The 24,942-nt window shown below is 49.9% G+C and overlaps 1 protein-coding gene across 1 annotated transcript; it reads left to right on the top strand.

Moving 5' to 3' along the window:
- Window positions 1-1,307: 1,307 nt before the first annotated feature.
- On the top strand, window positions 1,308-24,503 carry STAMBP (STAM binding protein). The gene is made up of 11 exons (XM_054020199.1): window positions 1,308-1,396; window positions 2,725-2,792; window positions 3,750-3,965; window positions 12,284-12,359; window positions 13,744-13,839; window positions 14,643-15,018; window positions 16,361-16,485; window positions 17,960-18,097; window positions 19,876-19,988; window positions 21,231-21,330; window positions 22,338-24,503. Exons 3-11 carry the CDS (start codon window positions 3,763-3,765, stop codon window positions 22,392-22,394), a joined length of 1,284 nt encoding a protein of 427 aa, XP_053876174.1. The 5' UTR covers window positions 1,308-1,396; window positions 2,725-2,792; window positions 3,750-3,762; the 3' UTR covers window positions 22,395-24,503.
- The last annotated feature ends 439 nt before the right edge of the window (window positions 24,504-24,942 follow it).

The raw sequence follows: 24,942 nt of genomic DNA, 5'->3' as shown, positions 1-24,942 counted from the left end.
ATTAGGGTTACCATATTTTGTGCCTCCACATGGAGGACACTCCCCGGGGCCCCGCCCATGCCCCCGCCCCAACTCCACCCCCTCCAAAGTCTCCGCCCCCCTGCTTCCAGTGAACATTTGAGTTGCGGGAAGCCTGTAGCAGGTAAGGGGGAGTGTGGGGGGAGGAGGCGCGGCCCAGGCTGGCCCCTGGCGGCTCCAGCCTGGGTCGGCTCGGGCCCTGGGGTGCCGGCCCCGGCCGGCGACCCCGGCCCGGTCCGGCTCCCGGCTCCCCGACCCCGAACCGGCCCCGCGGGCCCGGCTCCCCGATCCTGGCGCGGGCCCGGACTGGCGCCCGGCACCGCGACCCTGGCCCGGCCTGGCCCCCAGCCCAACACCGCGCGCCCCGCCTGGCACCATGCCCCTGGCCCCGCACCGCCGACCCCAGACAAAGAGGCCCCGGCCGAGCCCTCCCCATTTTCCCGGACATGCCCGGCTTTTGGGGATTTCCCCCCGGATGGGGATTTGAGCCCCCAAAAGCCGGACATGTCCGGGAAAATCCGGACGTATGGTAACCCTATATGCATTAAATATGGTGCTAAGAGTCCATTCTATATGCATCCGAAGAAGTGGGCTATAGCCCTCGAAAGCTTATCCTCTAATAAATTTGTTAGTCGGTAAGGTGCCACAAGTACTCCTGTTTTTGGTGCTAAGAGGTACTCTTTAAAGATGTCCTGTAGTACGGAGAGCCTGGCTTGGGCACATACTTTAGACCTTGCCCTTGTACATGGCCCTGGGTGGCTGGAATTAAAGGCCAGGTCTTTGGCAGCAAGGGCACCAGCCCCTGCTGATGCCTGAGCCATCAGGGGAACCCTAGGGCTGTGAAGTTGTTGCAGTCAGAGGGGCACAAGGAGGGCAGCCCCCTGTGCAGGCAGGGCTAAGCCCCCATACCCTTCCCCCCCCCTTATTCCCCTGACAGGTCGCGGCCCCTTTAAGCGGCTACTCCCCTCTCTAACCCCACCCCCGGTCTCATAACAGGCATGATTTCACTTCCTGTCCCCATGCCTATACCAAGATGGCCGCCTCCCAGGACTTCCGGCCGCTGCCACGCCCCCATTGTTCCCGGACCGGCCAATAAAGTTTGTCGAGAGGCTAAAAGGCAGAGACGCCAAACCGGATATCGGCGGCTCAGTGAGAAGACCCGGATGCGGAGAAGCCGTCTGGTTGGCTGTTGAGAGCAAGGGTGGCCCGCCCACGCTAGGCCAGAATAGAGCTTATTCATAAGGGGCGTGGCCCGTAGCTCAGACCGAGGCTGAGGGAAGCCCAGCCACCCGGAAGTGGAGCTGGTGCTGGGCAGCTGGTGCCACACACCCCCCACCCCCCTTTGGGCTGAGAGGACCCACGGGCCATCGAGCTACAGGTCAGGCCCTGTCCGCGGCGGGGGGCTCCGGGGTGAGGCTGTCCCTGGGGGAGGGGCGCTGAGCAGACCCCGGCCCCGCCCCATCTCTGAGGTTGTGGGAGGTGTGAGACCCCTCGCCTGTTCCCACCGCCCAGGAGATGGGACCGGCCACCTTGCGACGCGCGGGGCCTTTGCTGAGCCCTCAGGGGCCCTTGCCCTTCCCCCCCTGCCCCCTAATCGTGCTGACAGCTGACTGGGGGGGGCGAATCTGAGAGCGGCTGGGCCCCCAAACAGGGCTGCCATCAAAAGACAACACTGGGGTAGCCTGAGTGATCCATACCCCCCACGCTGGCCGGCGGGCAGTGTGTGCTGAGCACCTTTCAGGTTTCCGAGGGCGGCTGCCTCAAAAAAGGGGATGATCCTAGGAAAACCAGGACAGGTGGCGACTCTGCCCCCAAAACGTGAGTGCTTGTCCCGAAGGCTGTCCCTGCGCTGCCTCTTATGCCTGTGGTGCGCAAGCTGTGTCTCATTGGGCTACCTAAATACCACGCTCTCTGTTAGTGGTGGCTTGCTGAATGGCTCCAGAGTTGTAGTTAAGTGGAGGGGAAGGTAATGTAATATGTTATGTACTGGCAAGCATACAGGCGCTTGCTGCTGTAAAGGCATATTCGTCTATACAGGGGAGTGGGCTTCTAGTGAGCTGAAACGCCCTTTATAGTAAAGCCTGAATAATCAGTGGATTGTGAGGTGCAGATTGGAATTTGACCCCCAGGGCAGATATGTGGGAGAAATGATTTCACTATAAGCCTGGTTCTGCAGGCACTGAGCAGGGGCGGGACGGAGTTCAACTCTGCTCCTGAACAGTGGTTTCCCTTGTTCTTGTGTGATGGAGCTCAGCACTGTGCAGCCTTAGGTCATGAAAGTGGATTCCACTGTCTTATGTTTATAAGATGAACAGAGTATATGATGTTTATTACGGGCCAAATCCTACAGCTCTTGTTTAGGAAAAATTCCCATTAAGTTCACTAGGCATATTGGCAGAGTGAGGATGAAGAACTGCAGGATTTGAGACCTTCAAAAGGGGCTCTTGCATGAAAGTAAAGCTGGAAATGATACTACTTTTGCCTGTAGCCCTTCACATCCCCAGGTCCTTGTTGTATCTGATCAAGACCTTTCCCCTTGTTTAGTGGGAGGATGCAAGAAATCATAATGCAGTGATGATTGGTGGCAGTCACGTTGCTGAGGGATTTACAGGATGTTACAGATCCAGCACTCTGATTTCACTGAAGGTTTAATCCATAAACTGTCTAGTTCCCAGTGGGTGATACTTGGAAACTATCTGCTTTTAGGAGTTCAAGTGGCTAGCATCCGTCGGGGAGCAGAGAGGCCGGTCTCCATCAACAGGACACTGACACAGGTAAGGATTCTTGTGTGAAAGCGTTCCATTCTGCGGTGCTTCCTGAACCCTTTGCAGTGCTTTCTGCCTGCAGCCTGCCTCAGGCTCCTGAAATTATCATTGGGAACCAGAAAGGAGGTCGATGGTCACTCGGGAACGTGTTTGACGGGGCCCTGATGGGAGGAGAGGGTAGAATCTGGCATTGCTAGGGTGAAGAAGGTGTTTGCAGGAGCCAAGTGGGATCAGGAGCAGGGGGGGTTGGATGGGGTACTGTGCTTTCTGGTTGTTAGAGGGAGATTCTGCGGATTCTTGCTTTTATTTAGTTATCCTATATTCTGTGTCAGCCATTGCCATGGAATCAGAACACTGTATGAGATTGTATCACTTACGTGTAGCTAGGGTGACCAGACAGCAAATATGAAAAATGGGGACAGGGGTGAGGGGTAATAGGAGCCTATATAAGAAAAAGACCCAAAAATCGGGACTGTCCCTATAAAATCGGGACATCTGGTCACCCTACCTGTAGCAGACATGCCATAACCTAGTTTCTTACAGCGAGTGGGGATAGGTGACTGATTCTTCTTCAAGTGTCTTGAGACACCATTGTTTACGGGGAAATGCTTGTTTAAAGAGGCGTCTTGCAAAACACCCAGTGGTGGACAGTGGTGAAATTCAGACTCAGTCTGATCTCCCCTGAAAACTTGAATCTGGGTAATTGGGGCTCAGGTAATCACGAATGAATTTCTGCCCCCAAATCAAAAATGCATGTATCTGAAAAGTGAAGCTCTGATGAGAGCTTGGCTTCTCCTAGGGTTCCTCCCACAGGACTGCTCAGCCCAAACACTATATCCCCTTTCCTAGGAAAACCACTTCCACCTCCCTTATGTCCCGGTGAGGATATGTGCCTGATAAATTTGGATGTAGAGAATATACCGGGATAATGTCTATTTCCATGCATTGTGTTCATTCTCTCTCTAGCCCGTTGGCCCTCATGCCTGACCACACGGATGTCAGCCTCCTTCCGGAGGAGCGAGTCAGGAGGCTGATCCAGATGGGGAGCTCTGTGGAGGTGAATGAGGATGTCCCGCCACGGCGATATTACCGCTCTGGGCTCGAAATCATCCGCATGGCGACAATTTATTCTGAGGAAGGCAACATTGAGCGCGCCTTCATACTGTACAACAAGTATATCACGTAAGGGCTCCTTTGCTTTGCATGAGGATAACTTACCGTAAGCTCTTTGGGGCTGTTGTCTTATTTTGGATGTCATGCACCATATATTACAATCCAGGAGTGACTAGGAGTCAGGAGAGCTGGGGTCTGTTCTGTTGGGCAAGTCGCATCCTTGCTCTGTGCTTCAGTTTCCCCATCTGCAAAATGGGGATGATGATCTTTACCCGCCTCTTCACAATGAATGAAAAGCTCTACATAGGTGCCAAGTATTGCTACCATTGAATGGCTAGACCAAGGGGTCAGCTTTAAAGTCCAACATCCCCCAAACCATCCACGCTAGAAACGTTCTCTCGTGTTGGGAAGCGTGAGTTAACCCTTAAAGAACTGAACAGGGATATGGTCGCTTTATCTCTCTTCCTCTTTGCCACTCCCAGCTGCTTCCTCGTCCTCACGCAATGCCAGGCCCCTATCTCTGACAAGACCCCCTTACCATAGAGCAGTTCTCTCCGGCTGCCCTGCCAATCTTAATGCTCTTTTCATTCTCATCCTCCTTGGGTGTGCATTCTCATCTGACCTGGTATTTACTGGCCAATGAGTAGAAGCCAGCAACAGATCTTGTGGTCTGGGCTTTGGGACAGGGTTGGATGTTGGGGCTTCCTTCGTTGGACTGCAGGGTGAATAGCACTTAAGATCTTAACTTACCTCTTTTCTCTGACTGCTGTCATAGCTCTCCCTGGTGCACCAGCACAACCTTAGCTGTGGTGGGGGCCAAGGTTTATTGCTGTCCCAGGCAAACTGGGAAATGCCCTCTCCTCATCACTCAATCACTAAATGTTCTGCTGTTGAGGCCCCTGACCAGCTGGTACTGTCAGCCTTTGCTCCTCCTGCTGCCAGGTGACTGCAGCATTTTGTAAGAGGCTGGGAGCAGGGGCCTTTCCCAATCTGTTCTAAAACAGTCCACACATGGCATACAGTCGGTTTACCACTTCCTGGGGTTTGCTTTTGTTGGCAAAAAAATTAACAATCAGAAAGTTTGGCTCAAACAACTTCCCTGGCTTGCCTGCTGCTCCAGTTCCTCCTTCAGGACTGCTCAGCCCACATGCAAGATCCCTTCTCCATTATATTGAGGTGGGGATCATGAGTCCTCTGCCTCAGTGAACCCATTTCTCCCTTTCAACGCCTGCTAATAAGGCAGAGCATGTCTGGCAAAGGCTGTCAGCCTGTTACAGGGTTAAAATGTAAAATGCTCCCTTTAAAGTCACAGGTTAGACCTGATTATGCCTCTGACCTATAAAGACTGTCCTCTGCAACTTTTGTTGGCACTGGTGGGTGCTCGCGCCCGCCCCCAACTGCAGCCCTGCCCTGACTCCGCCCCCTCCCTGCTCCATTGGATCCCTCCCCAAATCCTCGCCCTGTCCCCACCTCTTCCCCAAGCGCGCCGCATTCCTCCTTCTCCCCCCTCCGTCCCAGGCTTGCGCGAATCAGCTGTTTCACGGCGCAAATGCTGGGAGGAAGGGGGGAGAAGCAGGACGTGGCAGCCTGCTCAGGGGAGGAGGTGGAGCGGAGGTGAGCTGGGGCAGGGCGGGGAGCTGTCGGTGGGTGCGCTGCACCCACCAATTTTTCCCCGTGGGTGCTCCAGCCCCGGAGCACCCACGGAGTCAGCGCCTATGCTCTGCACTGCAGCCGTATGGTGTGAAGCACAACGGTGTCTCCTCAGGGTGGTCTTTGCAACCCTGTTTTGAATCTGGTACACTGTGATCCTTATTCTCTGCTCTGGATTGGCAGGGAGAGACTCTTCCTTGTCCCCACGTTGAGACGTCACCAGCTCCTCTCTTGCTGCCCGGCTGTACATAGGGGCAATGGTCATATCTCTACAGAGTGTCATGCCGTGGAGGTTTCCAAATGTAACTATGTTGGGTGATTGCTTTGTCCAGCACTGAAATGCACCCACCCCTGGGGTGAAACCTGACAGCTGCTTAGCCCCAGGCTGTGAATAATACCTTCTTAGAGTGCCTGGGATTTTTACCAAGGGTCAGAGGCTCATTTGAAAGGCTGCACTGAGGACACTGGTTCAGTATGGGCGCGTGTTAAGTGCTTGATCCTGAGAGGCCATTATCGACTCCCACCCATCTTCATGGGCACTCAGCACCGTCTGGGACCTAGCTGTGGATTGCCCTCACCTACTCCCGCAGACCTGTGGCTTTTTCTTAGCGATCTCCCATCTAATTGCTAACCCTGCCAGGCCCTGCTTGGCTTTTGCGTTCTGTCAGTCTGGGATCTCAAATTGTAGAAGGTTGAACTGTGTAGGCTGCTCTCTTTTTAATGCATTAACGTTGGGATTCTCACAGGTGCCTAAGGGAGTTAGATGCCCGAGTCCCAATGAACATCACACTCCCTTAGGCTCGTTTGCAAACTCCAGCTTCAATTTATTTTATGCACTTTCCCTGAATCTAATCAGGAACTTAAAAAAAGAGGGCCCACTCCCCAAAGTATGATGGTGGCCCACAATGCCATTCAGTGTCCTGCTGGCACTTGCTTTTCCAGGGCGTCTGTACAGTTTTTTCCTCACCCGACCTTGTTAAATTCAATACATTTTTCTCTGATTAGCTTGGACTCCAGCCTCTCTTCCCCCCTGCCACTTCCTGGGCTTTTATGGACATTGCTCTGGGCTCTGTGGGAGGCTGGTAAGTGTAAAATCAAGTGGAATCTTTCCAGCTCCGTTCCTCGCACACTGCTACGTAAAGCTCCTTTAGCTAAACAAATGTTCTAATCGCTTCTCCATGATAATGGCAACAGACGGTGGTGAGTTCCCTCTCCAGGAGCCGTGGCATGTACATTTCCCTGGAAGCTATGTGGTCTGGACAGGTCCCGGCACTTTGTTGTCCCTAATGCTGGTGAATTGAAATTAGCCTTTCGTTCTACCTAGATTTGATTTACTCGGCAGGATATTTTATTTAGTTCCTCTGGGCCAGAATTGGTGTCACCTACTTTGGCGCTAATCTGAAATGGCTCCATTGAGTTCAGTGGAGTTACTCTGGACTTGCGTCACTGTGAAGGAGGCCCGAATCTAGCCCTCTGCATTTGCTTCTCTGTCATCTAATCCAGCAGACAAAGGCAGAACGAGATCCAGGTTGGAGGCTGAAGGTAGATGCATTCAGACTAACAATAAGGTGCACGTTTGTAACCGTAAGAGTAATTAACCATTGGAACAATGTACCTAGTTGTGGTGGATTTGCCATCGCTCAAAGGTTTAGAACAAGACTGTGAAAAGATCTGTTCTAGCCCAAGCAGGCATTGTGGGCTTCATGGAACAGTCACGAGGTGACGTTCTCTGGCCTGTGTAATGCACAGAGTAAAGGATCATAATGGTCCCTTCTGGCCTGGTACCCTATGAATCTTCCCTGCTTGCCCCTTTCCAGCTATAGAGCCAGACTCCCCTGTTCTATCAGTGTAATGCCAAAGGCACGTCAGTGGTTGGTTGTTACCCTGAATTGGCTTGGTTGGGCGAGCAGAGTTTGTCCCATAACAAACAGGGTGTGGGTGGGTGTGGCTATGTGCTGTAGCCAGGTACCGCACAGCAGTGTGTTATGCATTGGCCGGACTTGATTTCTCTAATTACACAAGTACATCTCTGGCCCTAAACTGCCCTCAGTCCTCGTTAGGCAGCTGGCCGAAGCTTGCTCCAGCGTATGTGATGCCTCCAGTGGGGCATACAGCCATGACGCTTCCTGCAGCTGGGGACATGTTAGTGGGAAAGCAGTGTGGGCTGACATCCTGGGTCCCAGCAAGTCCCTGGCTGCCTTTGGCAACTGGCATAAGCTAGAGCAGAGTTTTTTTACCTCGTTAGGGGACTGCCCCAGCACCGAGCAGTCTCAGGATCAGGCACTTCCCCTCTCCACAGCCAAGGATTAGGGCTGTATGCCCTGACCATGAAATATCCGATATTTTCAGGGCTACTTTGTTCCCTTAGCGGGCACGGCACAGTGGGGTGCTCAGACTTGCTGTCTTGCATGCTGTCCCCAAGACCTTGGGCTATAAAGAACTCTCCTGCAGCATTGGGTCTGTTACGTCCTCCAACAGATCTGCAGCATCCAGCCTTCTCCCAGGTCTGGTTTTGCATGGTGGGGAGGAGTCCCTCATCATACTGAGCTTAAATAGAGTTGAGGGGGCGGGGCTTGTGATTGGCTTTGGGTTTCAGCTGTAGGAGCTTTAACTCTTGATTGTCCTAACTTTGATTTTTAACCATGTGTAACTCATGCTAACACAGTGGGGCTGTTTATCCACCCCCAGTGGCTGGATGACAGGCTCCTGCTGTTGTCGCTATGCTAATAGGCCGGGTTCAGTAGCTCAGGCAGTACTGGCTTGTACTTTTATTTCCAGAGTTCATCTAGCAGCGCCCCTAGAGGGAGACAGCCAATGCTAACAGGTGCAGCTCTGTGTCTGATACTGAGATGCAGTTAGAATCCACAAGTTCTACGGAACCTTAAGGTCCTGATCCTACAATGGGATCCATGCATTAGCTTCAGTGGAGCTTTGCCTGGGCATAGATCTGCTCAGTTGGATCCAGATAGGGGCGTGCTCCCACCTTGCCACTGCGTCTGGTGCTCCCAGCCCAGCTGACTGGAGGGGCATGGGGCTGACTGGGCCCCCTGATCTCAAGCAGAGTTGTCTCTTCCTTGGTACATTCAGTTCTTGGCCTCTCAGCTGAGCCTGCCAATGCAAGAAGCCAATCGGAGGGTGACTTATGTTCTAGGGGCACCTGCCAGCTGGCAGATGGACTGAGGTCACCAGCTCCACACAAGCCAGTGAAAAGCTATGAGATGATCAGGGATTTTGAGTCCCGGTTGGCCTGGCTCAGATTCTCGCTGGCGAGGGAGAGGGAGGGAAACCCTCTGTGTCCCATTGCCAGGCCTCTGGATCTATTGCTCCCGATTTGTGCGTCTGCAAAGGTCTCCCCGGAGCCAAGTGGTGGCTTCACCCTTTCGGGGCAAAGCGTTTGTTGAAAGCTGATCCCGCAGCACTTGCCCACCCGTGCCCGTAGCCCCATCAGGTGCCTACACAGCAAAAAAACAAACCCCCGCAGCAGCGAGTCTCTGAGCCCGTCTCTCCAGATTCAGGCTTACGTTGTGGCACTGAAAGTAGCTGTGTAGATGTTCCTGCGTGGCTGGACCTTGGGGTCTGGTTTTCAGAGTCTGTGCCAGAACATCTACATGGCTCGTTTTAGCACCGAAGCACAAGCCTCAGCCTGCAGACCAAGGCTGTGAGACTTGCTGGCCACAGGTATTTCTGCGGGGTAGATGTGCCCTATATGCCCACAAGTAAGGAGTTACTCCTGTGAGTAAGGGGTGCGTAAACAGAGACTTTTGTAACACACGGATGGGTTTATTTCGTGTCGCTGTTCTCTGACCTGATTGATTTCATGGTACCTGGGTTTTCTGTCTTTCCTTAATGATCATGTTGGGTCTGCCATGTGGCTTTTCCTCATCTGCGGAATCCCGCTTTGGAGCATGTGCTGAAACCCAGCCTTCTCCCCACACCCCAGATGTGCAGCTCCTGTTCCTGCCCCATCCGAATGACTCTCCCTCCTCTCCAGCTTTGAAAGTGGTTTGCAATGATCCAAGGGTCGCGTCGCCTGCTTCGCAGCTGTGTGCAGGGAGCAGCAGGCCAGCCGGGAACACGAATCGGCGTGAGGAATGTTTTTCATGCTAGTTAATGCGCTCTCCAATATAAACTCCGTGGTCATAAACTCTGAGGGCGAGAAGGAACCGTAAGGGTCAGGTAGTCTAACCCCCTGCCAAGATGCAGGATTTGTTGTGTCTAAACTATCCAGCCTCCTTTGGAATCCTCCAGTGAAGAAGTTACCGCAACCTCCCTAGGCATCTGTTCCATTGTCCTACTATTCTTACAGTTAGGAAGTTTTTTCCTGAGATTTAATCTAAATCTGCTCTGCTGTAGTTTGACCCCGTCGCCTCTTGTCCTGCCTTGTGTGGCAAGAGAACAACTTTTCTCCGTCTTTTCTACGGCAGCCTTTCAAGTGTCTGAAGACCTCTCTCATATTCCCCCCGCCTTAATCTCCTCTTTTCCAAACTAAACATAGTTCCCTCAGCCTTTGCTTGCACTCCATCCCTTTGCTCATCTTTGTGATCACTGTGCGAGCTCTAACTCTAACTGGGTCAGGTATGGTCTGATTGTTTCCTTGTACCACTCTTCCTTGGGCTACTGCTTAGTCCTTTCTGTCCCTCTTCCCTCCACTGGGTATCTGCCAGTCACCATTGCTGCTCCTAGCTGGTTAGCTGGGAGGGTGGCTGAAAGTCCAGTTCAGACACTGGAGCAGATGCCACGCTGGGAGATGGTTACACAGCCAAAAGTGCCTTGTAGCAGATCATCGTAGTTGGCATTTATAGCTGCTTAGCCTGAAGTGTAGGCATGTGAGTAAATACCTTGCTGGAGCAGGACTGTCATAGATAGTCCTCTGGATCCTTTGACTATTTTTGGCTCCAGTTTTAACTTCTATATAGCGCTTCTCCTCTATGGGCCGTATAAGCATTAATATGCCCTGGGAGTAGGTGCTCTTATCCCACTGGGATAAGAGAGAAGGTCCCTCTCGTGAGCCAGTAACTAGTTAAAAGATAGGCAACAAAGAGTAGGAATAAATGGTCAGGTTCCACAATGGAGAGAGGTAAATAGCAGGTCCCCCTGTTCGACATATTCATAAATGATCTGGAAAGGGGGTGAGGTGGCAAAGTTTGCAAATGACGCAAAATTACTCAAGATGGTTTCAGACCAAATCTGACTGCGAGGAGCTGCAAAGAGATCGCACAAAACTGGGTAACGAAATGGCAGATGAAATTCAATATTGATAAATGCAAAGCAATGCACATTGGAAAACATAATCCCAACTACACATACACAATGATGGGGTCTAAATTGGCCGTTACAACTCAAGAAAGAGATATTGGAGAACTATCCATGATGACTCCGAAAACATCTGCTCCGTGTGCAGTGCCAGTCAAAAATGCTAACAGTGTTAGGAACCATTAGGAAAAGGATAGATAATAAGGCAGAAAATATGTAATGCTGCTATATAAATCCATGGTACGCCCACCTCTGGAATTCTACATCCAGTTCTGGTTGCCCCATCTCAAAAAATGGGAAAGGTACAGAAAAGAGCAACAGAAATGATTAGGGGAATGGAAAAGCTTCCATATGAGGAGAAATTAAAAAGACTGGGATTGTTCAGCTTGGAAAAGAGATGACACGGGGGGTGGGGGGAGATATGATTGAGGTCTACAAAAGCATGACTGATGTGGAGAAAGTAAATAGGGAGGTGTTATTTACTCCTTCACATAACACAAGAACCAGGTGTCACTGAATGAAATCAATAGGCAGCAGGTTTAAAACTAGTACTTCATACAACACACAGTCAACCTGTGGAACTCATTGCCAGGGGATGTTGTGAAGGCCAAAAGTATAACTGGGTTCAAAAAAGAATTAGATAAGTTCATGGAGGCTAGGTCCATCCATGGCTATTAGCCAAGATAGTCAGGGATACAATCCCATGCTATGGGTGTCCCTAAGCCACTGATTGCTAGAAGCTTGGACTGGACAGCAGGGGATGGATCAGTCAATAATTATCCTGTTCTGTTCATTCCCTCTGTCTCTTCCTGGTTCTCAACTCAGATGCTCACTTTTATGTAAGTCATATGAATGGGGGAAATTAGCTGATTCCCCAGCTACTGCGCAAATGGTTTCATTTCCCTTCTGCAGGCCCTGAGTTAACGAGATTCTGAGGCATGTGAGTAACCTCGCTGACTTTAATGGAACAACTGTCATGCTTCAGTTGTGCTTCAGTATCGCTCTGAATTGGGGCCATCATGAATAGTCTGCTGTATTCTGGGTCTATTCAATTTTACTCCAGTTCGAATTTGTTTTAATGGAAGTTGTTGTTGTTATCCATTATCATCATTTAATGGAAATTGTTATTGTGGAATGACTAGGAGTGTTTGTACATCACCAGGAGCAGTGGGGTCCTAGTCCATGACTGGAACTCCTGGACACTTTAATATTACAAATGATTAAGTGTTCCAGGTGCTGTACAAAGACAGTCTCTATCCCAAAGAACCTGGGAGGAGGTTAATCTTTGGAAGTTGCTATTGATGAGGAACGCACAAGCACAAGCAGAGTAGTGGATGTAAGCATTGAGCACTGCAAGTGGGAACGCAGAGCACATCTGTGCTGGGCTGCAAGAAACCCAGCTTAGAACTACTGTTGTCTTCCATCTCTTCCTGCGTCTTGCAGCCACCGTTTGGAAACGCAATCTTTCTGCTCTGCGTTTGCAGGCTGTTTATAGAGAAGCTGCCGAAGCATCGCGATTACAAAACCGCTGTCCTCCCTGAGAAGAAAGACACAGTGAAGGTAAGTTGTCGCAGCTCGCAATGGTGTTACAAAGAGTCTCTTTCTCGCTCAATAATTTCTATTAGACAACATTAAAATAATAGATGTTGGCAGTAGAAAAGGACCTGGTGTGTCGTGTGGTCTGTCATCCTGCCATTGCTGGGTTGTTTTTTATTGGAGCTGGTCAGGAAAATGGAGAGAGGGTTCCTGTGGAAAATTGTTGTTATTTTTTTGGTCAAAAACTTGAATATAGAAAAGCCAAAAACTGACATTCCAATTTGGAAATGCTGCCGCGATGCCTCATGGTAGTTCAGGTACCTCTTCCTCCCGTTCTCTATTGGCCAGGCTTCCAGCCCTGTTCCCTATTGCTACACTGTCTGTGGTATTGTCCTATCTACTACTCGCTCTCTGAAGTAATGGGGCTTCCACCCTGTCCGTGGGAGACCATTCCCAGTAGGGCAGGTCTTGTTAGAAAGTATCTTTCCCTAATATTCAGCCTAGGTCTTCCAGTGTTTTGGTCCTTGGATTGCTATCATCTCTTCTCCTTGGTATTCATTGGGCCATATTCTTACAGCAGTACGTGAAATGCACCGTTCGCACAGGCCAACTTGCATGTTCACCTCCCTATCCTGCATGTGGGCATTGGGGGTGTTTTGGACACAGGCTTCAGAACCGACAAGCTTGGCTCGCTGAGTCTTGAGCACAGATGCTCCAAAGGTTTGGCTCTGGGGTGGAGGGGAAGGGGCGGCTGAGTCGGTTATCATTACCTGCAGCCCTTGTTGAATTCAGAGCATTTAGCACCTCTCAAAATAGGGCCCCAAATGACAAGTCTCCGTGAGGGCCAGGGATTAGGACACGGGACTTTCTGAGTGCCAGTCTTGTGCTCAGATTGTGGCGCATCTGGGTAGAGACCCTCTAATTGTGAGCCTGTTTTCCCCCAAAACCTCGTGCAGTTCTTCGGGGCTGCAGATGTGCACGTCTGGGTAGATGACTGAGCGCATCGCTGGCTCTCGCAGCGCCCATGGGTGCCAGGCAGCATGGAACACCATCTCCCCACCCAGCAGCCAGGGAGGGGGTGGGAAATGCGGACCTTACGCCCTTGATACATCAGTATGTGATCAATGTGTCCCACTGGTGCTGCGTGCGGATGCACCAGCAGGATGCTGCAGCACCACTTCTTTGTTTCTCTCTGGGTTGAGTGGTCCTTTCTCTGACTCCTGCTTCTCTGCTGTAGCCGTCCGTATCCCAGCCCCCTGCCGGTTTGTGGCTTAACCTCTCCTAATACCTCTTACTGCAGTAAGTATGGGAGCTGAGTTTACTTTGTCTTGGTGCTGTGGGCTTGCCGACCCTACATTCCCATCTGGTCTTGCTGTCCTGACATCGTACTTATTCCCTCTCCCTCCAGAAACTCAAAGAAGTTGCGTTCCCCAGAGCCGAGGAGCTGAAGAAGGAGCTGCTAAAGCGATACACCAAAGAGTATGTGGAATACAGTGAGCGAAAGGTGAGTAATGGTGTGAGGTGAAACATCAGCATCACAAATAAAACCGGCAGCTGCAAAGGAAACTGATATCCAGGGTCTTTGAACCTGCAAACTGGGTAGCTGGATTCTGCAATGTAGCATTGCAGCCTCGTATTGCACAGTGCTGGGAGCTAACTTCCTGAGCGTGTCGCTGCTGCCTTGTCCTAGACGGGTCTCCTGCTTCTTCCCAAATCACCTTTGTGCTTTCCTCCCTGCGTAAGGGCCAGGCAGGGAGGAAAGACTCCCAGTCTGAGTCCATAAAGCCAGTCACCTTCTCCTCCTGCAGGTCGTTCCTCAGACCTCCCCTCTGCTGTGATGCAGACAGAAAACTGCCAGCTGAGGACAGGTGGCACGATGTGACTGCTATTAAGAATTGCACGCATCCTATTTTTGTTACCCTGTCTGTTCCAACCCGGCCTCCTTGTTTGTCTGATCCGCAGGCTCGGACCTAAACCACTCGGTTCAGACACGCTCCAGACAATGGGGTCCGAACGAGCTTGGTGCTGTATGTGGGAGCCCGTTGGGGTCCATGGGCCAAAGCGGCAGTGGTCTTCCACTTGTTTAACATGTGATCTGGTTGGTTGCCCTTTGCAGCCCCTTCCTGTGTGAGGATGTGTTTCAGCAGGTCATGTTGAAGGGAAGCTAATCCGTAAAGGATTTGTCCTGAGGAAGGGATAGTCTAAGGGGTTGACAATGCCTAGGCTTGTTCCCTGCTCAGTTTACCCGTTTGTACCACAAGCCCCAGTGACCTCCTGTCTGTTGTCCCTACACATTTCCTATTGCAGAAGAAGGAGGAGGAGGAGTTTGCACGTAATCTGGCTCTGCAGCAGCAGCTGGAGGAGGAGAGGCAAAGGGTTGCCCAGATGAAGCAGCAACAGGCAGAACAGGAGCAATTTAATGCCTTCGAGGAGCTGATCCGGCGCAAGGAGCTGGAGAAAGAGCGTCTGAGAATCCTGCAGGAATTCGGGAAGCCAGAGCTAGGTCCTGAGTCTCAGGGGGGACCCCTGATACCAGGCGTGGAAAAGCCCCCCACTGACTTAACCCCAAAGCTTCCTGCATCTCCTGTTCCACCTGCAAGCCCAGTGGTAGGGACAGTGCTACCAAAACTGCCTGTCGTGGACAGATCTCTGAAACCTGGAGCTTTGGGGAGTCCGGAAAACAGTTAGTACCTTTTGGAATTAACCCCTGTTAGTGACACTGGTGCCTCAACCTAGGCTGGATGCTAATAGAGATGTCGTCATAAATAGTGTCAGTCTCAAGTGTCCTATGCGAAAACGCACACACATAACGTATTAGACACTCTTCCGCTTTATCTCTAGCCCTCCTCATCCCTGCAGGGAGAACGGCTTCCACCCTAACTCTATGGGTGGTGAGTGCTTGCGCTGACCGAGAGAGTATCTCTGGAGTATCTGTAAATAGCTCCTCCCCCTTTAAGAGGAGTAGGCATTTGAACCTGAAGATTGCTGAGCACTCTGGTCCCGATTCAACACAGCTCTTCAGTTGGACTGTTCTCCTGCTTAAAGCTAAGCACGTGCTTACGTGCCTTGCAGGACGGGGATCAGTTTTCAGCTCTTTGCAGGATTCGGTCCCTTGTCAGATTCAGGTCAAGGGCTGGATTCTCCTCTTACATACGCACCGGAGTGACTAATCGGAGATCAAAATTCGGAGCTAAGTCCGTGCTGATTTGCCATTTGATTGTCTCCCTCTGGCCTTTCCCTCCACACATGCCCTAAAAATACCAATACCCATCTGAAAGCATTTCTGGTCTCTAAAGGGATGCTGTCAAGATGGGGGAGAGGGGGAATATTAACGAGCCTGATTTTGACCACTCACATGGGTGCAGGACCTTTGCTGAAATCGATAGTCCCACTAGTGTGAGATCATAGTTGGGCCCAATATGCTATTGTCTTGTGTTACTCAGCCTTTTGGTCGCGACAATGGATCATGGTTTCTTTTAAATCAAACTTCCTTTCTCCACTTAATGCTCTTTGTATTTTACCAGGCTAGAGAGAGGGAAAATGGGCTGGTCCATTTCACTTTCTGATTCAGTTCAGTTTTGCATCCTCGCTTTTGCACTTGCACAATTACTTGATTTACACACACAATTTGGGAAGCATGGTCCAATGGATAGAGCACTGGCCTGGGAGTCCAAACTCCTGCAGATTCTACTCCTGGCTCCATCTAACCTTTGTGTCTTTAGGAAGGCCCCTTCCCCTCTCTGTGCCTCTGGTTCCCCATCTCCATCTTTGTAAAGCCTTTTGAGATCTAGGGATGAGAAGTGCTATATAAGAGCTAAGTAACACCAGTGATTTCATGTACTCGTTAGGAATATGATGAGCAGGTATTTGTGTACCTAGCTTATTGATTTTTAAACCTCAGCCCTGAGTTGTTTGGGCTGAAATGATTTCCCCTACCCCTTTAGGTATTGACCTTTCCTGATTTCCTGGTGCACATTGCAGCAAATCTTGCCTTGTATTCACATCTACCTTTCCTGTCCCCACAGACGTAATGACAGAGGGCCTTCGCCATGTCGTCATCCCCAAGGTGCTCTGCCATAAGTTCCTCCAGGTAGCAGATGCTAACACTGCCCGGGGTGTGGAGACCTGTGGAATCCTGTGTGGGAAACTGGTAAGGTGACATTCTGGATAAAGCCATGTCAATATCTTTGCCTTAGGTTCCCCTTTGGCCCCTTGATCGCCTTAAAAAAAAACCCTTTGTTGCGATGTCCTGCATTGACTCCGACTCTAAAGTCGGCTCCTACATTGCCTTTAAATCATCATTGCATGTGACCTTAAGTTGGCCCTGTTGACTCTTTAAAGACCCGAACAGTGCAGGCTGTGGCTTTATGCTCGTTCCACCTTCACGAGCCTTGTCTTGATGGGTATTTGTGCTCCGCTGCTCGCCTTCTGCAATTGCATCGTGGGCCCCAATCCTGCGATCAGATCCATGCAGAATGGGATTGCATGCGGACAGGTGTCCTTGAAATCAACGGGGATCCATCTGCTGGGATCTGATTGCACGATTGGGCACCTTGTTTGGTTGGCAATCGGGTCCTTCTTTTCCCCCCAAAGGCTTCCTAATTATAGTAGCTTCTCCCCAGTACTCCCAGCTCCCCTTCCTCCCCCCGCGGTGATAAATTCTTCCTCTCAAAGTGCTGTGTAACAGCAAAGTATTTTATCATTATTAATCATTGGCAGCTGGGGATGGTTTTTTTAATTATTTATGCTATGAGAGCACCCAGGAGCCCCAGACATGGCTCAGGACCCGATTGTGCTAGGTGCTGTACAAACACTGACCAAAACAATGGTCCCTGCCCCAAGGGGCTTACAATTGAAGTAGTGAAATGGGCAGTTTTCCACTGGGGACTCAGACCCACCCAATACGTCACTGAGCTGCCGTCAGGGGGTAGTAACGTCCAGTCATGACTCATGTGGGTTAGGGTCAAATTGCTAACCTCATCGTTACAAGATTTCCTGGGGGCCGAGTGGCAGGGACTTCTTGGGTCATCGGGCCCTTTGTTGACCCCATTTCATCATCCCATTCATAACTTCGGCCGGCGTAATGTAGAAGTGTTCTGTTGGTATATGACCCTAAGCTTTTTTTAAATGTACATCCCAAAGCTTTCTGGTTGTCTATCATCCTGTGGTAAGACAGACACCTTGGCCTCAGTTCTGGGCTCAGGACTGGGGCCTTGTGTAGTCAATGCAGCGTATAACAGCCGCACTAAAACTTGCTAATGCTCTGATGCGTTGCTCTGTCCACCATAGACTGCCTTGTGGGATCAGACCATGTCGGGCTGGAAGGGATCTTGAGAGGCTGTCTAGACCAGCCCCTTGCACTGAGGCAGGACCAAGACAACCTAGACCATCCCTGACAGTGATTTGTCCAATCTGTTTTCCAAAAACTCCAATGATGGGGATTCCACAGCCTCCCTTGGAAGCCTGTTCCAGAGCTCTTGGAGTTGGACAGTTTTTCCTGATATCTAACCTAAATCTCCCTTACTGCAGATTAAGCTCATTACTTCTTGTCCTGCCTTCTGTGGACATGGAGAGCAATTGATCACTGTCCTCTTTGTAACCACCCTCTCCCTGCTATCTTCCAGCTGAGGAACGAATTCACGATAACGCACGTCATTGTCCCCAAACAACATGGAGGCCCTGATTATTGCAACACGGAGAACGAGGAGGAGCTCTTCCTGATTCAGGATCAGGACAGCCTCATCACTCTGGGCTGGATCCACGTAAGTGCTTCCCTGAGCCTGCAGGCCCGACCTTAAAACTCCTAGCAAATACCCTGGAAAGCCGGTTTAAGGGGATAGGTAAAGTATCCTCTATGGGATTTCTTCTTCTGATGCAGCTGGTGCTGGCCACTGCTGGAGGTGAGATTCTGGGCTAGCTAGTCTGATCCAGTATGGCACTGGAATGGGTTCCCTAGGGAGGTGGTGGAATCTCCTTCCTTAGAGGTTTTTAAGGTCAGGCTTGACAAAGCCCTGGTTGGGATGATTTAGTTGGAGATTGGTCCTGCTTTGAGCAGGGGGTTGGACTAGATACCTCCTGAAATCCCTTCCAACCCTAATATTCTATGATTCTAAACCCTCTTTGTTAAGTCATTATATTGTAATGATCATTGCGTGCAGAGCTTCCCAAACTGGCTGTGCATAGAAACAAAATCTTGGGCAAGTTCTTTTCCTTCTCTATCTCCTCCCCCCACCCCACCCCCAATCGGGAACATCAGTACTGCCCCCTTGAACATAAGGATCTTGAGTGGAAGCTTTTTCCCCTGAAAGCCTAAGCAGCAGGTTCTATAACTTCTGTTTGGTATTAAATTCCACCTCCATCAGAGCAGAGAGCAGCGCTGGCGTTTGCTGCAGGGAGCTCCAGTCATCCTCAACCTAGGAAAGCTGGCCTGTTCAGTACGGGGCTTTGGGAGATGAGGAAGGGTCTTGTGACCCCATTCTCCCAGCCCCCTGCCCTGGGAGCGCTCAAGAGGAAAAGTTGCTTATGCAACTTGAGAGCTACGCAGACGTCTCAGGTATTTTGCCTTAACAACGGAGCCATTGTCCAGCTTCCCTTCTGAAGCTCCAGCTCTGAGCCAGATGCCTCTGCTTAACCCCGCAGCGGTTCCCCGGGATGGTGCTTTCCTCAGCTCCTCTTCCAGACCGCCCCACCACATGGCGAGTCAGCTCCAGATTCCTCTACTGCCTCCAGAGCTGGTCTGGTTCCCAGCCAGACTCAGTCTTCGGAGTGGTGCCAAACGCCAAGCAAAACATTTCATGCTGCGGAACGCGGTTTCCAATGTGGCAGCTGCCTAGCAAACACTGGCAACTGCAAGATACTGGCCAGGTTGTCTCCCTAGGCACTACCTTCCCCTCTCAAAGAGCCAAGGGACCTGCAGAAAGAGACCTTTCTTCTTCAGTAGGGGAGGGTGAAGGGTTGTGGGAGATTTGTTCTCATCTGAAGGGATCTAACCCCATTAAATCCATCCAATGCCAATTGATCTTCATTATTTTAGATGTTACAGCTAAGGAGGCTGGGATGTGACAGTGTTGACTGGATTCTAGAATCTTCTTACCTCCTGCCCTGTTTGGTGTGGCTATACTGTGTTAAACAGTTAACGTGTTCCACCCCAGAAGGGGCTGCATTTCGTTAGTTTGTGAAGGGACTCCTATGTGGGGGTGCATATAATATAGCTTATAACTGTACTTAAGTGTGCTTTGAGATGCAAGATTACACGGGGCTTCTTCAGCCACCTACATCCTTTTCTGTGTCTTTCTCAGTTTAGTATCAAACAAAGAGGGGAATCTTAGTTTGAAATGGCTGTTTTGGGAGTGGGAGGCGTGTTTGGACTGTCAAATACGGTAAAGATTTAGCATGCTACTGCTCTGTTAATCTGTGTCATAGAATAAAAAATGCTCTACTCTTTGTGACCACTTTCAGTCGTTGCTGCTGTTTCAGATGCCTTGATCTCTGAGCCAGGCTTCTTAACTCTTTCCTTTCCTTTGTATGTATCCATGTTTAGACTCACCCTACGCAAACAGCTTTTCTTTCCAGCGTGGATCTGCACACACACTGCTCCTATCAGATGATGCTGGCTGAGTCCATTGCCATTGTGTGTGCACCCAAATACAACGAGTAAGTAGGGGAGTGTGTTTGCTTCCCAAGCATGTCGTTCCTGGGCAGATGGGATTTTCAAAAGTGTTGTTTGTTAGGTGTATTACGGTAGTGCCTAAACGCTGCAGGCATGGAGCAGGATCCCGTTGCGCTAGGTGCTGAACAAAGATGGTCCCCGCCTTCTAGAACTGACAGTCTTGTCAGCTTAGGCCTTGTCTAAACATCCAAGCTCTGCTGCTTTAGCTATCCTGGTGTAGTTAAAATAACACAGCCCTCTGTGTGGATGCAGTTATAGGAACCTTCATATTAGTCTGACTGCGTCTACACTAGGTACTGCTATAACTGTATCAGTCAAATCTCGTGGGGCCCCCCACCCGACAGTTCTACCAGTGCAAACCCTGTGTGGCGTTTGTACAGCAGGCCTTAGGTGCACGTGTCCCCTGGACTTTGCTCTAAAGTCGCTTCGACACTTCTGAACAGCCCATCCCAAGCTCTCCCTAGAACTAGTTGGAAACTATTGTAGAATCATCATGGGGACTTGAGGGGTTGGCCTGGGATTAGGCCGCATTATGAGATTCCATAGATGTAGGTTCCGTTCCCAGCTCTGCTACGCATGCCGTTTGACCTGCCCCCGTATGGCTGGCCCTTTGTTCCCCATCTGTAAAATGCAGAGAATTCCTCCTTTGTCTGTGTAGACCGTAAGCTCTTTGGGGCAGGGATGGTTCTGTCTCCAGGCAGCACTGCTGGGCCCCCTAGGAGTAGGTCTGCACTGCATTTGTAAACCTGGGTCTGTGGGACCCAAACTTGTGGACTCGGTGTTTCCAAGCCTACCCTTGAGCATCTACACTGCGTTGTAAACCTGGGCATACAGTTGCTGGAGCTGTGTCCTACAGCCGTACTCAACGCGTGCATACTGCACTAGACCAACCTTCCGACTTGGGTCTGCGGCTTGAGTTGTGTCCACACTGCAAGAGGAGGGGTTGGACCTGAATCTCAGCAGCACTCAGGTCCCCAGTGCTTGCTGACCAGAGTCAGGGAGGTTGGTGTGGGCATTGGAGGGGAGGTTAAGTTCCGAGCTGAGTCTGGGTTTACAATGCAATGTAGACGTACCCTTGGTGACTAGGAGGAGGTGTCAGTGAGGGTTGCATTGTTAAGATGACATTAGAAGGAAAATGAAAAACCAAAACAGGTCTGACCTAAAGGGATTTGCTCTGCTGATCTTTTTAAGAGGCCCGGGTTGTTCAAAGCATCTTATCTCTGTAGGACGGGATTCTTCAAGCTGACAGATCATGGCCTGGAGGAGATCTCTTCCTGTCGGCAGAAGGGCTTTCATCCACACAGCAAAGATCCACCTCTCTTCACCGTAAGTACCTGAAGAGAAGGGACACTGAGAACTGCAGCTCATTCGGCTTGTTCAATCGATCACTGAAGTCGTAGCTATACTGCAAGGCTGGGCTATAACCCAGGGAAAGAAGGGGGTGTATGACCACCCCCCTAGAACGTATGAGAGAGTCTGGTCTGGGTTAATCATTGCAGTGCTGTTGGGCTGGACTCCTGGGTTCTGTTTGTCTCACACTGTCTAGCGCTGTGACCTCTGGCAAGTAGCTTCCCCACCCTGTGCCTCAGCATCCTCATCTGCAGAATGGGGCTAAATTCCTACTGAAGACATGGTGAGAGGGAACTTGGAATGTCTTGCTAACAGGGGGCGGAGTCGTCATGTTTGTTCATGGAGCAAATTTATCCATAGGGCTTGTTCCTGTTCCTAAAATTGTCTTGCCCCTCCTCTAATGGAGGTGTCATGATCCAATGGACAGAGAATAGGACTGGGGGCATCTGGGCTCTACTCCCAGCTCTGCCAACGACTTGCGGTTTGACATTGGACAAGTCACTTTGCCCTCTCTGTATCTCAGTTCTCCAGCTAGGAAATGAAGGGGCTAATGCTGCCTCAGATTTTATAAATACTTCAGTGTCTACTGATGACTAATGCTTTAAGTTATTCCTGGCAGAAGGGATGGTTTAATGGGTAGGACGCTCGATTTGGACTAGAGAGTCCTGGGGTCAGGTCCTGGTTCAGCCACAGACTCCCTGTGGGACCTTGGGCAAGTCACTTAATGCTGCATCTGACGAAGTGGGTATTCACCCATGAAAGCTTATGCTCCAATACATCTGTTAGTCTATAAGGTGCCACAGGACTCTCTGCTGCTTAATGTACCCTGTGTCTTAATTCCCAATTTGTACAATGGGGGTGTAAGAATAAAATCCACTGATTGAGATGCTCGAGGCCACAGTGAGGGCCATGTAAGTAGGGTCAATAGAATGTAAGGGATGAAGATATTTAAATAACCTTCCCATTTTTCCTCTTTCTTTCAGAGCTGCACTCACGTGACAATAACTGAGGGAGACGTGGTGCTGATGGATCTTCGATAAGCCCATTGCCTTAACCTACTTCTTTACCATAAAAGATCTAACTTGTAGGCCTAGGGAAGCTTTTCCTCCCATAGCAAATGATTCCCACCGTACAGGGTGATTTTCAGTAATGACGGTGAGGTTGGTAATCTCCACTCGGCGTGCACAAGATCTTGGAGGCCTCTCTCTGGTCTCGGGAGATGTTGAGATTCCGAGGGGTGAAAGGAAATATTAATTTGGATTTTAAAAAAAGAAAAAAACTAACACTCTGAGGATTATTTAACTCCCTAATAATCAGTCACTCTGCAATCCTTCCAGAAGGACTCATGGCAATAACTGTGATCCTAAGGCTTGACATTTGGATTGGGCTGACTGGAGAACCTTTGAAAGGAAGCTCTTTCCAAACTCGGATCCTCTGAAGTTAGCCCATCTTCTTTTTTTGCCCCTCATGTCTGATCCTGTTGAACGGTCATAAGTCTTTCCATTGACTTCAGTGGGCTGTCGATCAGGACTTTTGTAAAGCTCCAATGGATCTGAGACTCACTTAAGACCCCTGTAAAGGGGTCTTCGTGTAAGTGACATCTTCACCTGCATTTGGGCCTCCTGTGTGCTGAGAGCAATGTGAAATGAGCCCTCGGGGCCTGATTCTCATTTACACAACGTCTTTTTCCCCCTAAAACCAGTGGTTCAATTACTTTACTTTAGAGCAGTGGGGGGGGGGGGAAACCGGTGCGAAGAGCTCCTACAATAAATGAGTAGCATGAGCACAATGGAAGGAATAGATACTAGACAGGAAACTGGTTTCAATTCACAGTTGCCATAAATAGTTGGTTAAATCGGTTTAAAATGACAAAAATGTAATGGGGGCGGGAGGAGAAATAGGATCCTTTATTTTATTATTGTTCCTAAATGGGAAATAACTCTGGTCTTTGTTCTGCTTCTTTAATAGTGCAATATGGATGGAAGAGGGTCATTTCTTATGGATTACTCTAACAGTGTAGCAGTAGGAAAGTCCCACAGCTCAGCTGTGCCGTCCATGTGATAGAACATGGAAGGTGTGTTAACAACCGGCTGGCGAGAGAGGTGAAACAGTGTTGTCGTGGTTCTAACACTGCGTTCCCTTGGTAGGTTAATTCCTGCGGGGGAATGGGAAGTGTTATCTAGTCTAGCTAGAGGCACTTCGTGTGGGGCTTTTTAGCAAGGTCCAGCGGATTGGGCATTGGCCTGTGAGTCAGGAGACCAGGGTTCTGTTCCTGGGTTAGCTGCTTCCCTTTTCTAGATCTGTTTCCCAGTCTATAGAATGGGGATGATGAAACTGACCTTTTTTCTGTCATGTACATTGAGATCTACAGATGAAAAGCATCCTGGAAGAACTACACTTTAATAGCAGCAGGGCAGTTCTCAGGCATTTGGGGCAGGGTACCCCGGAGACCCTTTATCCACACTGGTCAGGGAAACTATTAGAACCATGCCAGAATTAACTGTATTCAGATAGTCCTGGATCTGAACTTCTCACCAGGCCTGAGGTCCAGAATGGGTCGTTCCTCATTCTCTGGGTCAACCATCCCTGACGATTGGCAAAGTTGGGATCCAAATGCCTCCCTGTTAGTATTCACGTCATGTCGCGAAGAATCCTCTATTAACCTCCGTAACCCCTTGCTACTGCTTGACTTCTCCCCTAGGAAGCCAAAGTCATAGAAAGTTTAACTCTCCTTGCCAAAGTTCACACTCCCATGAAGTCCTGAGATGATCTGTTTTTGAAAGCCTATTGTGTAGAATCACTGAATGTTGTAGACAAGTGTAATACGTTGTTCACGTCAGATGCCAAACACTGATTCTTCTCTCCCCTCTCTCCCCCATTGCATCTGTCTGTCTCAGTGTCTGTTAGTCTTGGGAGAAGAAATGGAGATAACCACGTGTTAGAAACTGTCCCACTTTATAATACTCTTCATACATTCTAACTCTGTGATGCGTTAGATTATCGATAAGCGTTAAATGTTAACAAGCCGAACTTTTGGCTCAGCGTAGAGTGAAAGATTTTAGGCTTTCATTCTGGAGCAGCTGATGGTAGTATATGAGATCCTACATTTGGCGCCTCCTTCTTTTATCAACACATGCACAGTTGGCTTTTCATCTGGAATATAATATGTGCCCTTACTGACCTGTTTTGCTGTATAAAATTCTTTGGTGTACAGTTTAATACAGATTGATGATATTATCTCGGATGGGTTTGTTTGATCATTATTTGTACAGCAGTAATAGTTTGCACTGATTTAACCCTTTTCATCTCAGGATACAAAAGGAGAGAGAGATCTCTGTTTTATGGAGGGGGAGTGAGTTGCCCAGCATCCCACCACAGGAGAGACCCTGGTTTACTGCCTCCCGAGTTCTTGATCTGACCTTGAGGTCATAATTGGAAATAGATTATTCCTAGCAACAAGAAAGGAGCAGAGCAGATAATGCTATTAGGGACTTGCCCTTACAGATCTCATTTACTTGGGAACTGTTTAGACTTGCAGGGGTTCTCCAACCTTTTTCCTTCTGAGACACGCCCCTCCCCCCCACCACC

Source organism: Malaclemys terrapin, chromosome 2, assembly GCF_027887155.1.
Source record: "Malaclemys terrapin pileata isolate rMalTer1 chromosome 2, rMalTer1.hap1, whole genome shotgun sequence".
Lineage (NCBI taxonomy): Eukaryota > Metazoa > Chordata > Testudines > Emydidae > Malaclemys > Malaclemys terrapin.
This window is presented reverse-complemented; position numbering and strand designations above follow the sequence as displayed.

What these genes read in the sequence shown, in the direction of transcription:
- STAMBP (XM_054020199.1), top strand. Translation starts at nt 3,763, where the DNA reads ATGCCTGACCACACGGATGTCAGCCTCCTTCCGGAGGAGCGAGTCAGG. An exon ending in GAATCCTGTGTGGGAAACTG is followed by an intron (nt 16,486 to 17,959) that starts GTAAGGTGACAT and finishes GCTATCTTCCAG; the next exon opens with CTGAGGAACGAATTCACGAT. An exon ending in TGTGCACCCAAATACAACGA is followed by an intron (nt 19,989 to 21,230) that starts GTAAGTAGGGGA and finishes TTATCTCTGTAG; the next exon opens with GACGGGATTCTTCAAGCTGA.